The sequence below is a fragment of the Hippoglossus hippoglossus genome, chromosome 19 (assembly GCF_009819705.1).
Source record: "Hippoglossus hippoglossus isolate fHipHip1 chromosome 19, fHipHip1.pri, whole genome shotgun sequence".
NCBI classification, from domain to species: domain Eukaryota; kingdom Metazoa; phylum Chordata; class Actinopteri; order Pleuronectiformes; family Pleuronectidae; genus Hippoglossus; species Hippoglossus hippoglossus.
This window is the reverse complement of record NC_047169.1, coordinates 20,414,699-20,430,140: the sequence shown is the minus strand read 5'-3', so window position 1 is coordinate 20,430,140 and position 15,442 is coordinate 20,414,699. Positions and strand designations below refer to the sequence as shown.

Here is a 15,442-nt window from a genome sequence, read left to right as displayed (position 1 = left end):
GTTTAGACAGCGGTAGCAGGGAAACTAGAGTGCCTTTGTCCCCTCTCCAGCCTGTTGAAGAGGCTCTCCTGCAGTACGTAGAGACGCTTCACTGCATTGGACCGGCGGTGTTCCCCACAGCAGACTTTGACTGAAGCCGGACTAGCACTTAAGCACAGACCTCCCAGGGGAGGGTCCTGCACCCAGGGAGAGTTAAGTGGTTTTAATAGACTTGTTCTTTTTGAAGTAATGTGTGTTATGTCCTTTGTGATTTATGTTAAATGTTATTGATTTTGAAAGGGCTAGCTTAAAGCCTAGTACCATTGTGGGAGAAAACAGCTGAGGGACCTTGATTAGATCCTTAGGTGCCTTTGTATGTGGCCTGATAGCACGTGCAAGTTTGTAGTGTGAAGGGAGTTTACTGTGTTGTAATATTGTGTGTTGTGCCCTGAGGGGGTGTAATTCCTGTTTGGGTTGCAGTGCTGTATTAGGTTGCAGTGTTCTAATATTGTGTAACTCCCATGTGCTGTGATTTAGATTGGCAGTGCCCTTACACTAGTTGTCTGCCCATATGGGTGGCACTTGGGGGGAGTCTAGTACCCAGACTGTGATCAATTAACCCTGTGTGCAAAGCCGTGGCTGTATGAATTTATTAATAATATTAATAAAGGTTATCATTTCCTGATACTCCTCTTCCTTTTATTGTGTACGCAGTACACTCATTCTGTGTGCAGGCTCTCTTTGTTCTCACATCCAAGACAAAGTTTATTACAATATTTGAATGTGGCCAAATTCCCCAATAAATATTTTCTTTACTAAATATTTAGATATATTGGGTTTCATCTGAAAGAAATGTTTTGGGGTGTAGTTAAACTTTATTAAGATTTTTTAAAGCATTTTATGGGCCCATGCAATGTTAATTCTTATATTTGCTCTACTGATCATTTAAAAGACGTGCTTCTGCCACACTTCAGACTTCAGACTCCTAACAGCGACACAGAACAGATGACATAATAATATTTTTTTCAAAGCCAAAGAAATCCAGTCACGATGGAAAAAGAAGTGAGACTAGTCAGCACATAATGTAGATGAGCGCTTGGGCTACTCACACTAGGTTTCCCATTACCATCTGTACATTCCGGTACAAAATACATGTATATTTATGTAGCCTTTTGTGCATGTCTTTTTCAGCAGATATGCCAATCAGATCGTTTTTGGAATGGATTTAGTTAGTTTCCATTTGTCTCCAAAATTAGAGGAAAAGGTCTTTCCTTCACTTGTCTTTGGTCTAGCAGCTTGAGGTGACGCAGTAGAGACATTTTCAAGGTGTGTCAGCCTATGGTGTTTTATATTTCAAATACTAAGTCAGTTGTAGAGATCCACAGAACAGTCTCAGGGCAAATCATGTCAAGACTGCCAGGGTGATGTAACCAGTTTCTGATGCCAACGGGAATGGTGTGTCTTTCTGTTTAATGACCTTTATCCAGACATCATTTTCAGATGTTGATAGAGAGTTGGATGTCAATGGAACATGATTCTTAAAGAGTGTGTAGAATTTAGTGACATAAAGTGATGAAGTTGCATGTTGCAGCTGAATACCCCTCACCTCATCCTCCCCTTCCAAACATGAAAGAGAACCTGTGGTAAACCCCCATCTAGGCTACTACAAGAAACATGGCGGCCCCCATAGAACGGACCCCCCCTGATGTAAATATAAAGAATTTCAATATAGAGGGCCCATTCTAGGGTACATAAAACAACAATTTGTGTAATTTAGATGAAACACACTAGGATTATTTATATAAAATTTCTGTCAATCGATCCCTTTCACCTAAATCTTACACACTGGACCTTTAATGACTGAAACTGGAACCCTGCTTTCTTTTCAATGAGTTACATAAAAAATACTTTTTCTATGACTTTACTTCTCTGTCTGAAATAATGATGGTGAGAAGCTGTTACCAATGTATCATTAGCCAATTAATGTTGGTGCCTTTTTAACTTCAAAGATTTTTTTCTATTAAATTCACTTTAACCCAGTCCATACTACAATACCCTGCTATCTTTGACACGTTAGACCTGCTGCTTGTGTCTGTTATTGCTCTGTAGCCCTTTGTAAGGTCCCATTATTAACATTTACCTTCACTGACACAATATGTCATTACAATAGACAATGCTTTAATTTAATGCTTCGATTTAGTTATTATGATCTGCATTTGCACAAATTACTCAAACATAGAAAAAAAAGCACAAAAAGTGCTGCTAATAGATGCACTGTACGAATGTGTGTGTGAAACGGTGAATGGAAAACTGTACTGTAAAGCGCTTTGAGTGGTCATCAAGACTAGAAAAGCTCTATATAAATACAAACCATTTTACCATAAAAAAAATACAAGGCGATTATTTACACAATTTGAATGTCTATCTGTCATTAACTTCTTTTTCAAGTTGTACTTGGTAACCTTGGTGGAGATGTACTTGAAATTACTGGTTAGCCAGGAAAGTATAAATAACAGTTTGCTTCAATATCAGTACATTTCACTTTATTTTAACAGGATAAGCCAGCCTGTATCAATATTGCTGTCCATGTAGCCATTGTCAGTTAACTGAATTCATACAAATACTGAAGACATGAGAATAAAACTTGGTTAAAAGAAATAGGTCAGTAGCTGTTTGTTGTGTACAGCTTCGTTTTTCATTTGTCTATATGCACTGATGCTTTTACACAATATAAGTTCATAAGTCATAAAAAATATATTGAAGTTGAAGGAGTAACAATAAGTCTAGTGTATTTAACTAAGAGTCCTTGGAGAATGCCTATGAAACATTTGGGCCAAAGCCAACTTATGATACTAAATAAAAATGTAAATGGTTTATGCAATTGGAAAGTAACATTTTTTGAGTCTCTCTTTGCTGTCTTGTAACACAAAAACACTGAATACATTTATTCAGCCTAGCGAGAACATATATATAAATGGAGAGTGTGTCTGGTCCTACGACCAGACACACGACCAGACACACCAGACACACTTCATTTTGAGTCCAACCCCCCCCGAGAGCTAACAAACTATCTAATAAACTTTCATAAACCAGTATATAGATATATATACGGATAAAGCTGTTTGTATCAATCACAAAAGCTGTTTATATCAATCACAAACAGCTTTAGTTACTCTAAGACAGTGTGGCAACGAAGGCAGCTGCCTTTAAACAGTTTGGCAACAAAGGCAGTTGCCTCTAACCAGTAGGACAACAAAGGCAGCTGCCTGATGTGTAAAGGCAGATGCCTTTCAAGAGTGTGGCAACAAAGGCAGCTGCCTTTACACATCGGAAGTGCCTCCACAAGCTACCGCTGCCACGATTTGAGCTTGCCCTTACTGGAGAGACCCACAATTTGAGCTTGCCCTTACTGGAGAGACCCACGATTTGAGCTTGCCCTTACTGGAGAGACCCAAGATTTGAGTTTGCCCTTACTGATCAACGACCGGGTCTACGCTGCTGTTGGGTTACCATGGCGACCGAGACACAATCAGATCAGGCAGGGGAAAAAGGAGCCAACACAGAGGCGTCACCTGTCGAGGATCGGAGGCTGGTCTTCATCGCCGACTTCGTGCTGAAATCCCTCAAAGTCAAACAGGACAAGTGGCAGAAATGTGTCTCCATCGAGGAGAACCACCAGGTGCTGCAGGACTTCCTGGACAGAGCCGAGCGGCGGAGCCTATTCGTGTGTTTAACCGCCGGCGGGACGCTCCAGTCCGCCACCTGTCTCTCCTCCTCGTCACCAGGAACCAAGGCTGTGTACTTCATGAAGCGGGAAAACACTGCGCTCACTGTGGAGACCATGAGGGAGAAGTTGAACTGTGGGCACATGCCCTCCAACCCGCTGGATCTCTTATCCGCCATAGATAAGGTGAGCAATGGGTTCTCTGTGCGGTTGGGGACTGGCTTCATGAACTGACTGTGAAGTTTGTACATCACTCCAAATCAGTCATCCAAGTACATTTGATCAAGTACCAGGTATAAGTACTACAGTCAGTAAAGACTTAAGTATTTAGCAGATTTGAAAGATAAATACCAACTCTGCCTGTAACCGTCAAAATCTAATTAACCGACAATCCAAAGCTAACCAGTTACCCCTGCTAACCCCTGCTTACTGATACAAAGAGAGGGATGGGGACTCCATTTATTGCATTAGTTTCTGGAAAGTAACTAAGTACTTTTACTCAACTACTGTTTTATGCTATGTACTTGTATGTGGAACGCAAATCTCGCAAACAGGCAACCAGCACTCTGTTGTGGTCAGTGTGGGTAGTTCAGCCAAAAATGAAAGTTCACTCATTATCTACTCACCACCATGCTGATGGAGGGTTGGGTGAAGTGTTTGCGTCCACAAAACATCAGTGTGATGAGAACTACCTAAAATGACAGAAAACAACTTTTAGAAAAAATGATTTAATGTGAAGTTGCTTAATGTCCTTTTTCCATGTTCTAATCCCCTCAAAACACTTTTGCTTCACTCTTGGGGAGAAGTCATGTTATCTATATTATATATATGGGTGGAACTATAAAATATAGAGCTTGTTAGTAGCAAATTAGGCATATAAATAAAACAAGTAATTGTAAATATACATACATATAAATGGTTCTCTTTCTTAGCATTAGTTTCGATGTCTCACTATGGGATACACCCCCTCGTGCATGTTCAAAGAAGCACTTATACCAATTCGCCAGCCCTGAGTGGCTGGCAGTCGTGACGTCCGCGTCAAGGTGCCACACCTTAAATAAGGCTGACGTGGCATCACATGTCATTAAAACATCTCTTCACGAACAAGCTAGTCTGATCCGCGTCGATGATAACTAGCTACTGTCCATAGAACAGAGCTAACACCTCCATCGCTGGATGCTAGTGGTAAGGGACGCTAATCCGACTGCCTTCACCATAGGTAGTTTTATTAAAACTAGCTAGCGTGTTAACTTCCTAGCAAGCTAACTGCACCGGGAGCCTGCGGTCACCACAGTGCCTACCATCGGAGCCAGCTAACAGAGTTATCACTCCAGATAATTCGCTTCCCTTTAGCACACCAATCTAAATGGTCCAAGCTGCAAAGCTTCCCTCCACCTCGGAGCAAGGCGATGCCCGTCGCCTGTGCACCTGTGGAAATACAATTTCGAGCAAGGACACCAGGTCTGCTTGCGTGTTTCGGGCTGCATCACGCTTCACAGCGAAGAGTCTCCGCTGACAACTAGCACGCCCGATCCTTTCCATTGCCACTACCGAGGAACCCCCACCCGGTATGTATGAGAACAACATAGCCGACGTGCCCGAAAGTTCTGCGTGGGGCGAGATCACCATATTCGCGCGCTTTTGCCTACCCGTCCAGTGTTGCACTGTACAGGCAGCGGGGAAGTGCATGTCGATGTTGGTATTACCAGAAAGGACAAGATGGTTTAATCTGAAGTGAGGACGTTCAATACGACCACGGTGCCGTATGTATATCAATCGTTCTCCACAGTTACACAATCTTGCATGCAGACTGATATTATGGGGCGAGGTGCATCTCCTCACCGTGAGAGTGACCCACATTCCCGGGATTTAGAATCTGGGTGCGGACCTTTTGTCCAGGGGAAATCCTCTCTATGAGAAGTGGACACTTCATCCAGCTGTAGTAGATCAGATTTGGTCCCGTTTTCCACTGTTCGTCTCCCTGCATGACCAAAGCGCACCGCTGGGGGTGGATGCGTTAACACACGAGTGGCTGCCCGTCCCGCTCTACGCGTTTCCACCTCTGGCGTTGATTCCACCGACATTGCTGAGGGTGCGGGAGAATCGCCTGTCACTGATTTTGATCGCCCCCTAGCTGGCCGTCCATGCACTGGCTGGCGGAAGTGAAACACCTCCTCCACGGTCACTAATTACCTCTCCTGCTGGGCAGAGACCTGCTCTCCTAGGCGTGTGGACAGATATTTCACCGTCATCCAGAGCGGCTCGCCCTTTGGGTTTGGCCCGTGAGTGGTTTAATCGTGAGTGTTGGTAACACAATTCAGAATGCCAGAGCATCATCCACTAGGACTCTCTATGACTGTAAGTGGAGAATGTTTAAGGATTAGTGTGCTAAGGCACAGGAAATCCCTTTTTGATGTCAAGTTGGTAAAATCCGGTCCTTCCTGCAGGACTTAATTGATGAAAAGAGGGCATTTTCTACTGTCAAAGTTTAATTGGCAGCTATTTCTGCTAGCTATGTTAGATTTGATGGAAAACCAGCAGGCCAACACCCCCTGGTTTGTCATTTTATGAAAGGTGCACGGAGATTGCTGCCCATCAGTAACCCTATGTCACCATCTTCGGATCTAACAGTGGTGCTGGGAGCCCTCTAGTCACCCGTTTGAACCACTGGATAACGTGGACATGAAAACATTATCCCTGAAGTTGGCTCTGTTATTGGCTTTGGCTACAGCTAAACGTGTCAGTGATATTTACCCTTTATCTGTACATTCGGCATTTATGCGGTTCACCCCAGGGAACCTTGGGGTGAAGCTGAGGCCGAATCCTGCATTTGTTCCCAAGGTTGTTAATCCATGCGCCCCAGTGGAAATGTCAGCTTTTTAGCCTCCACCCTATGGTTGTGCAGAACAGCAGCGGTTACAAATGCTGTGCCCTGTCCCTGCTTTACACACATATGTGGAGAGGACAAAAAGTTTTAGGAAAGGGGATCAGTTGTTTGTGTCCTGGGCTAAGCCCCACTGGGGCAAACCTATCACCAAACAAAAACTTTCTCACTGGATAGTGGACGCCATTGTGATGGCCTACTCCAGCTTGGGCCTCCAGGTTCTGACTGGTTTACCGGCACTTTCTACTAAAGGTCGAGCGACCTCTTGGGCCCTGTTCAAGGGAGTCTCTATCCAAGACATTTGTGCAGCAGATAGCTGGCCTCATCCACTCCCTTCTGCGTGAAGGGGGGTCTGGCGGTCAGTCGTTGAGATAAGCTTGCTGGCAATATGGGAGTCTCCATATACCATAGTCAGACATCGAAATGAATGCTAAGAAAGAGAACTTTAGGTTACTGTTGTAACCCCGGTTCTCTGAGTAGCATGCGTGAGATGTCTCACCAGACTGTCCTTCTTGCTGCTGGGGTAAAGCGAGAAGAGATGTGCTTGTTTTTGAATGACGTGTGACCCCACACAGCCGCATTAAAGGTGCGGCACCTTGACGCAGACATCAAAACTGCCAGCCACTCAAGGCTGGCGAATTGGTATATGTGATTCTGTGAATACGCACAAGGGGCGTATCCCATATTGAGACATGTCATTAATGCTACTCAGAGAACAGGGGTTACGCCAGTAACCTTAAGATTTGTGTATGAAAATGAATTGAAATACATCATTCTTTGTAATCAACACTTAGAATGTGTATCTTAAATTATATATAGTTTGTAGTACTTATTTTAGATGTGATAAAAATTCTGGACTCTTGCTGAAATGGACTATATTTCACATTGTGCTATCACTTCTTTCAGTTCTTTCACCAAATGCTTGTGCATTATATATTTAATTATTTAGATATTCACTTAAATTTTTGATTTAGCTTGATTAAGCACATATTAACTCAATAAAATAAATACAAATCTTAATATATTATGTATTTTGTTGATCCAGTCACTGTGGATTGTGGGTATTAGGTGGACTACAGTTCTAAATAGCAAAGCTCATGCAATGAAAACATTTACTTCAATAATGAAGACCTACAACAAGATTTTAAAACAAAATAGGGGACTTCAAGAAGTTAGGTATCTTAGTCTAAAACGCATTAATTAAGCACAAACCTATTCCCGCAGACCTTGTAAAGGATCTGGATGTTTCCTCCACCACTTGATACATTGAAAGTTTTTTCCAAAGCAAATATTTTTCTGCATTAAAAACTCTTATTTCCTTACACGTTCACAGCTGCTGGACATGCTGGTGTCTAACAGTAGCAACCACACTGAATGGCCACCGGGAGTGTGTGACGATGTCGTGCAAAACGTCCACTCCCTCAAGAACGATGTGTTTGTGGTGTCAGGCCAAGTCCAAGGCAAGACTCTGCTGCCTCTCCCCATGGACTTCGAGAGAGTGGAGCAAGCCGCCCTGGAGATGGGCAAAAGGTAAACAAACAGCTGGGACACAAAGGTTCGTGTCAATGCATCATTTCTCCTACTTGTACATTCTAATGGTTTTTGAAACCACACAGGGGGGGAATGGTGGAAAGATGCATCATCCACTCCTTGGAGTCAGCCGTGATTGAGTGGAGCCGTCAGATCTCTGCCGTCCTGAAGATAGACTCCTCTGGGGATCTGCTGGAAGGCAAAAACCCCACACCTGACACAGAGCTGCTCTTCTGGAAGAACAGGTCAGCACCTCAGTTATTACAGACACAAAGTATCCACTGGCAGCTCCTCAGCTCCACTTGTTCCAGGGAGGAGATTGTGTGTAAATAACACAATGTCCCTGTAGGACCTCAGAGTTGGTTCGTTTTTTTCATAATTTTTGCTGATGCTACTAATTGTTTAGATTTTCAGAGCACACTAGCGCTGTCAAGGGACAAAAGCAATTTGGTGCTCTCTTCTTTTTTATACTAACGTAGCAGAATTACATCTTAGAAAGTTTGTTCTGTTAAGGCTGCTGCACTTTAGAGGATATTAGGGCCTGATCTTAGACCCCATTTGCCCCTTCCAACAATCGTGGAGGCGTTCCCAACTGGAGGTCACTCTGTGCTCATTATCTGCCCAAATAATCCTGAAGTTTGGGGTTTTACAAAATATTTGTATTGTTACCGATTCAGTCGGAACCTCATCACATAAATATCAAACATACAACGACAGAAACCCACAATAGCAGGAGAGAGTGAAAGAGAGAGTGCATTGACCTGGAAGTGTCACCAACCAGATGTTAGGTACTTGTACAGTTGTGACTAAAAACAATACATTTCCAGCTCGTGCTGCAAAATATATATACGCCTTCTCAGCCAGGACTGCATCCATAGTTGTAGACAAACAGAGCACACGACGTTGGTCCTCCTCCATGTTTGTTTTTTCTTTAATCACGTAAATGTTCCACACTCCAGCTCAGAAGGTGGAGGTAATGCACCTAACAATAGTTTGCCAAACGCCATTAAAATACAACTGAGAGATGAAGAACAAAATATCGCAAATTTCTGTGAGATTTCAAGTCTCTGGAATTGCCAATGTGAAATCGTTTCATACAAACGGCAAGTGTGTGGTCTGACCTTCTCGCACACATCCCCCAGTGTGTGTGTTCTGAAGATTACGACATTAAAAATCGGTTAAATCTGTCATTGTGTCTCTCATCTCCCACATTTCTAAAATGGTCAAGAGTTAAAAATCCTGCTGTGTGCAGCAGCCCTCATCTGTTTTTTACGTTCAAACTTAACCTGGTTATAAAATAAAAGTTTACTATTAAGAGGAGATTTACATGCCAATCCTCCTAGAGCAGACACTGATCCTTCAAATTAGGTAATTTTTATCAGAACAGAACATATAAACGAGTTTTAAAGAGTTTTAAAAGTAAGTTGTGCAACAATCCAGTGTTTTTTTTTAAATGTGACAGGAACCTTTTTGTCCTCCATCTTTCTTTTTCCCACTTGAAGATATGCAGATTTGGATGGTATCCATTCCCAGTTAACATCCTCCAAAGTGAATAAGATGGGGAAGCTGTTGGAGGCTGCGGAGAGCAGCTATTTCCCTGCTTTTACAAACATGCAACAGAACGTTTCTGCAGGTAATGAATCTGTACATCTGACCTGAGAGAAACATGTAATTAGTCTTGGGTCTCTGAGGTGCAGCGTGTATCTGGTTGAGGCATGATTTGAGATGATTCATCACCATCTTCTTTTTCACACGTGGTGGTTGAACTGACTTTGATCACATTTTCACTTGCCAGCCTTGGAAGAAGCAAAGGACATCAGCATCTACTTGATGCCCCTCAAGGGCCTGTTTGAGGACATGGAGAGCATGGAGTTTCCTGAAGTCAGACGTCAGATTGGCCCTTTGATGCACACAGTGTGCCTGGTGTGGGCAAACTCCAGACACTACAACACACCACAACGCCTCATCCTTCTGTTGCAGGAGACCTGCAACCTCCTCATACAGCAGGTCAGCAGCAGTTATACTTTTCTTTGTTTTATTTTTGTTGTAAAGATTTGAGACGTAACTATATGGATATTAGGTAATAATAGTAATTAGGGAGTAAAATATTACCAGCATCGATTTATCAGCCAATGAATATGAAGCTTGAGATTTTATAATTCAACCATAGCCTTTATTATAAATAACTATAAATATAAGACAACTTAAATACAACAAAATATCTAAAACTTAAATTACAAAAACATAATATACTTTAAAAAAATTAAAATAATATAATTGTATCTATAAATATATATATATATATAATTTTTATTATCATTTTACATAAAATGTAAATTAATAATAAATGCAGATTTTTCTCAATTTTTTATTCTGCACAATGATAAAACATAAACGCCAGCAGTGATATGTCTGTGAAAGGCCAACCAATATATTACTCGGGCTCAAATAACAATCTTTGTTGCTCATTAGTTATCACCGTTGTGTTTCTGACCTGTAATTGTCAGATGTCACCTTTCAGTACAAAGTAGGTGAGTGCTGGTTTTTTTGGTTGGATTTCCTGTTGATGAAGTTTCACTTTCTGTGGTTAGAATGCTTTTTTCTGTCCAGTTCAGTTTCTCTGTGTTCAGTTTATTGGACACAAAAGTAATTTGCTGCTGAAAATGCACAGTGCATCAGAAAAGTTTTCCCGGGAAAGACTAACAAGCCAGCAGTGTTAGATTAACCCTCTAGCGGGGCAGTTGACAAACGTTTTCACAAGCCTCTCCAAAGTTCCTCTCTCTCTCTTTGAATTGTGTATCCTGGGACATTTATGTGACACAGCGGTTTACAGAGGGCAGTCTCAATTTACTTCAGTCCTTCCTGGAAAACATCCTACCCATGATGTCCGTGTGTGAGTTGGTGTGACATAGGCTATCAAAGTTATCTACCTACTTAAACGCATGTGATGAATTCCATATGAATACAAATTGAATCAACATGCATCCAGCACTCTGAAGCAGGCAGTGGGGGTGGGACATAAACCAGGTAGGATGAACACAAAGTTTTCTAACTCCACTCTGCACCATAGACTGCACACACCACGTCCAGCACGCAAACAATAAAAACGTGAAAGTATATTGTAGGTGTGTTTGAGGAGTAGACGTAAGAAGTAGACTCTGGAGCATTACCACAGGCCAAGCCAACATCCAAGTCCACACAGATATGTTCAGAACAGGAACTGCACTAGTGTAAAAACGATAATAACAATAAAATAAAGGGTTATTTGCTTTCTTGCCAGGAGTTGGATAAGAATATCGATACCACTCTCAATGTATTTGTTAAGTATTTAGCTAGTACCAGGAGGATGGTTGGCTTAGCTTTAGCATAAATGATGAAAGAAATCAAGCATTTTAAGGGACTGATATGCGACTGCAGCCAAATGTATGGGATGTCGCTTATTGTCACCTATAGGGAGTTGCATTATGCTGTCTTCATGCTTTAGCACATTTGTATTGTAAGCCCAACTAAGATAAACTTAGATGCTGTTTTAGTTACCCCCATCTTCTGGAATAGGTGTAAGGGCCTTAACATAGTTTTTACATATTACAAAGGCTAACCATGTTTTTTCAAAGTTTCTTAATGAGCCTTTCAGAGGAAATCTTATATTCTCTTACTTGATATAGGGCAATACATCCTTCATCCATCTGCCATGGTTAGGTGGCAAGACATGTTTCCATTTAAGGAGTGCACGGTGTCTAACAATATGATTCTGTTAAGAAACAGTGGAATGGAAAGTCCGCACCAGATATGTCTCTGAAGGATTTGAAAATGACTCAATCAAAATCTAGATTGATGGGCACAAGTCCAAAACAATCCACAACAAATCCATCCATCACTTGTGCCCGAAAATATCTTTGCTAAGCTAGCGTTTGTGCAATGAATATGATATAAGAGCTAACATTGTATAAGTCTGTGTTTGGCACATAATGAGGAGGTTACTTTGGGCTTAATAGAATCCATTCCATTGCGTATAACTGTGAGTTGGAATCCAAACTTACTGTAGCTGCTTCTCCTCTGCAACACCAGGCCCAGGCGTTTCTAGTTCCAGATGAGATTCTGAAAGGAGAGGTCTCTGAGAGTCTCCTGACGGTGGAGACTTGCCTGGAGATCCTGCAGCTCTTCAGGACCACTTACGAGGACCGCAGGGTCAATCTGACCGAGTACCAGAGGGCCAGGAAATTGGTTAAGCCTTGGGACTTTTCTCCGCTTTTGGTCTTCTCAAGATTTGACTGCTTTATCGACAGAATCCAGGCCATTAAGGTGAGTATTTAATCAAAGGTCAGCACTTTTGGCATGAGAATTGAGATGCAGTCACTTCAGTGATACTGTAGTTGAGCTCAATCGCCCTCAACCTCCTCTCACTGTCTCCCTATAGGACATCCTGTTAACAGCTTTAGACATGTTAAAGCTGGAGAAATTGGTGATTGGAGCTGTCAGAGGCAGCGCACTCAGCGAGCAGGTCCAGCTGCTCCACCAAGATTTTGCAGATACTTTCAAATTCATCACAGAGAAGCCCTATGACTGCTTGGACCTGAACAATACGGTACGGAGTGTGAGGATCAGTGGGTGCACAGGGGTTTCGCTCAGATGCCTGCAGGGGAAAATAGGCATACATTTTGAAGAGCAACTATTGAAGTGAGATGCAAGGGTTTTATGAAATACTAGACACAGGCTACTCACTCAGTGTAATGTTTACCCCTGAATACTTCTCAGTTTATGCTTCTTTTATTCAAGCAGGCAAACACCACTACAACCTGGTCAGTCCTGCGTTTGTGGAGCAAATTGGTTTTCTACCAAAGTAGTTTTTTTTTCCACAATACTCCTTAGTTGCTTAACAAAGATGTTTCTGAATAGTGGCAAGAAAAGTAATTTATTTTTCGTGTAAGACCCAGTCAGTGTTCCCCTCTGGATGGCTTTGAGTCAGTGAGATGTGAAAAGGAATATGCCGTCTTGGTGCAGTCTAAGCTGTGTGCTCTTTGGGCTGCCGCTGTAGCTGTGCTTTTTGTTCCCTGCAGGAGTTTGAAGGAGATGTGAGGAAATTCAATCTGAGGGTGGATGACATAGAGCGACGACTAGGAACCATCTTCTGTTTGGCTTTCGATGATGCCTGCGGACTGCAGCCCACCTTCAAGGTCTGGGAACTGAATCTGTCTCTTTCTAACAAATGCACAAACCCCGTCACGAACGAGTACTAAAGCCCTTTTGCTAATGTGTTGTCTGCAGGTTGTGGATATGTTTGGTAGCTTGCTGGAACGCCCCCTAGTGGCAGCCGATGCTGTGAGCCGATACCCTCTCCTTGTCACTGTGTTTGAGAAGGAACTGAACAGCTGTAAACTCATCTATGACAAACACATCCAGCTTACAGAGGAGCTTGGTGAGATTCAGAACAATTCCTGTATTTTTACAATTTTCGTTTTAATTACTTTACAAAGACAAGAGTGAGCAAAGCTTCAACAAAATGATGACCCCCAAAATAGAGAGTGATCGGGAGGTTAAACCATGTAGCTCGGGTTGGGCAAATTGTGTATGGAAATTAAAAACGGTATAATTTGTGTTACAGTTTGAGATGACTGGGGTTATCCGTTCAATCTGGGGTATCTATCTGTTCAAGGGTTGGTTGAACATGTTTTGTCACTTGGTAGCATCAAGCTTCACACATCGTTTTGGTTTTGAGATACCTGGCTCTGAGATTTCAGCCTCCCCCTCAGTACCAAAAAGGTGAAGATTAGACATTAAACTTTAAACTGACTGGTGTGGAAGGTAGGACAAAATAAGAATAGATGAGATACGATGAGAGAATAAATCTATAATAAAAGTAAATAACAATATAGAGAATACCAATAATACACACCTTTCACTACAGACAGAATATTATTGGTAGACAAACGTACTTGAGTGCACAGATTGATTGTACAAACCTGTATACTGTACTTGTGAATTATGTATAAAAAGATATTGAAATGAACACATACATATGCATAAATATACTGATATTATATAGGTAAGTGTGGTATATGACATTTACATATATATAAATATATGTAATTTCACTACAGTATGCTATATATATATATATCAGTATCCAAGTAAAAGAGACCACATATTAGTCTATAGCTGTGATGATGAAAAACGATGATCGCCAAGTGCCTAACCTTGATACAACTGCTGAGTAAATTACCACAAACAGGGAGTAGTGAATATGCAAATGAGGAAACCACACTAATTCCAGACACAGCCAAAAGCAAGTGGCTTGACAGAGAGGTTTTTAGCTGTTACAATTTCTTGTCATTTATTTTCAGCATCCAACAAAATTGCTTTTCACTTGCATTGTATTGGGGGGGGGGGGGCAGCAGAAATGTCGGAAACATTCACCATATCTGAGATCTTAGGGAAATAAAATGAAAACAATCTTGGTGGCTAGATAGCACTATAGATAAATAGAGTGTTATAAAGCAGAGCCCCAGTGCAGGTCCAGCTATAGTGGACCTTTGCATGTTGTTCCCCCATCTCTCTTTCTCACACTCTCCTCTCATTTCCCATTGTCTCTCACTTACCTAATTATGGCCCAAACTGCCCGAAAACCTGGAAAAACAAGAGAACTAAGAGTCAGATGTATTAGGCTGCTTTCATACTGTACATGCACAGAACTCTGTGTGAACACAAATGAGCTCCTCTGGAGTTTCTGCGGACTTTCTCTTTCCCCCATTTTTCGGGAGATCCTCCGCAGGACATGAAAATGGCTTAAGGAGCCTCAGGGACAGTTTGCAAGGACTCACAGGTTCATGTAGGGATTTAACTTGGAATCTCAATTTGAAACGCTTAATGAGAAAGAGAGGGATCCATCAAGAGAGATTTAAGACAATACCATCACCATACCGAAGGTTTATTTGGTTCATTCTTCTCTGGGGCAACCTCATTTTGTGCATTGTGTGTACTCTGACAACATAGTGTGGTTCTTATCTCAGTCACCATTAACTTTGTAGTAAACACACTTGACTTCCTCAGGTTCGCCAGTCGTGAGTAAGAATATGCCTCCAGTAGCTGGCGGGCTGAGATGGGCCCAGAGTCTACAGAACCGCATCCAGACCCAGTTCTCCAAATTCAGACACCTCTCCTGCCCGTGAGTTTCCTCCCATCGCCAACAACACAGATTAAAAACTGAATTGGTTTGTGGTTGTTCATTTCCAGCGGTCTCACTGTGAATTTGTTGCTCTAGCTGCTCCTCTTCATAACATTATGTAAAGGTTTTTTAAAGGCCTCATAAAAATGATGTTGTGGAATAC

The 15,442-nt window shown here is 42.0% G+C and overlaps 1 protein-coding gene across 1 annotated transcript; it reads left to right on the top strand.

Annotated features, from left to right (window-relative positions):
* The first annotated feature begins 3,490 nt into the window (after positions 1-3,490).
* Positions 3,491-15,283, top strand: dnah9 (dynein, axonemal, heavy chain 9). Its single transcript, XM_034571508.1, has 10 exons — positions 3,491-3,889; positions 7,921-8,117; positions 8,204-8,362; positions 9,620-9,750; positions 9,913-10,124; positions 12,186-12,419; positions 12,535-12,702; positions 13,175-13,291; positions 13,383-13,533; positions 15,165-15,283. Exons 1-10 carry the CDS (start codon positions 3,491-3,493, stop codon positions 15,281-15,283), a joined length of 1,887 nt encoding a protein of 628 aa, XP_034427399.1.
* The last annotated feature ends 159 nt before the right edge of the window (positions 15,284-15,442 follow it).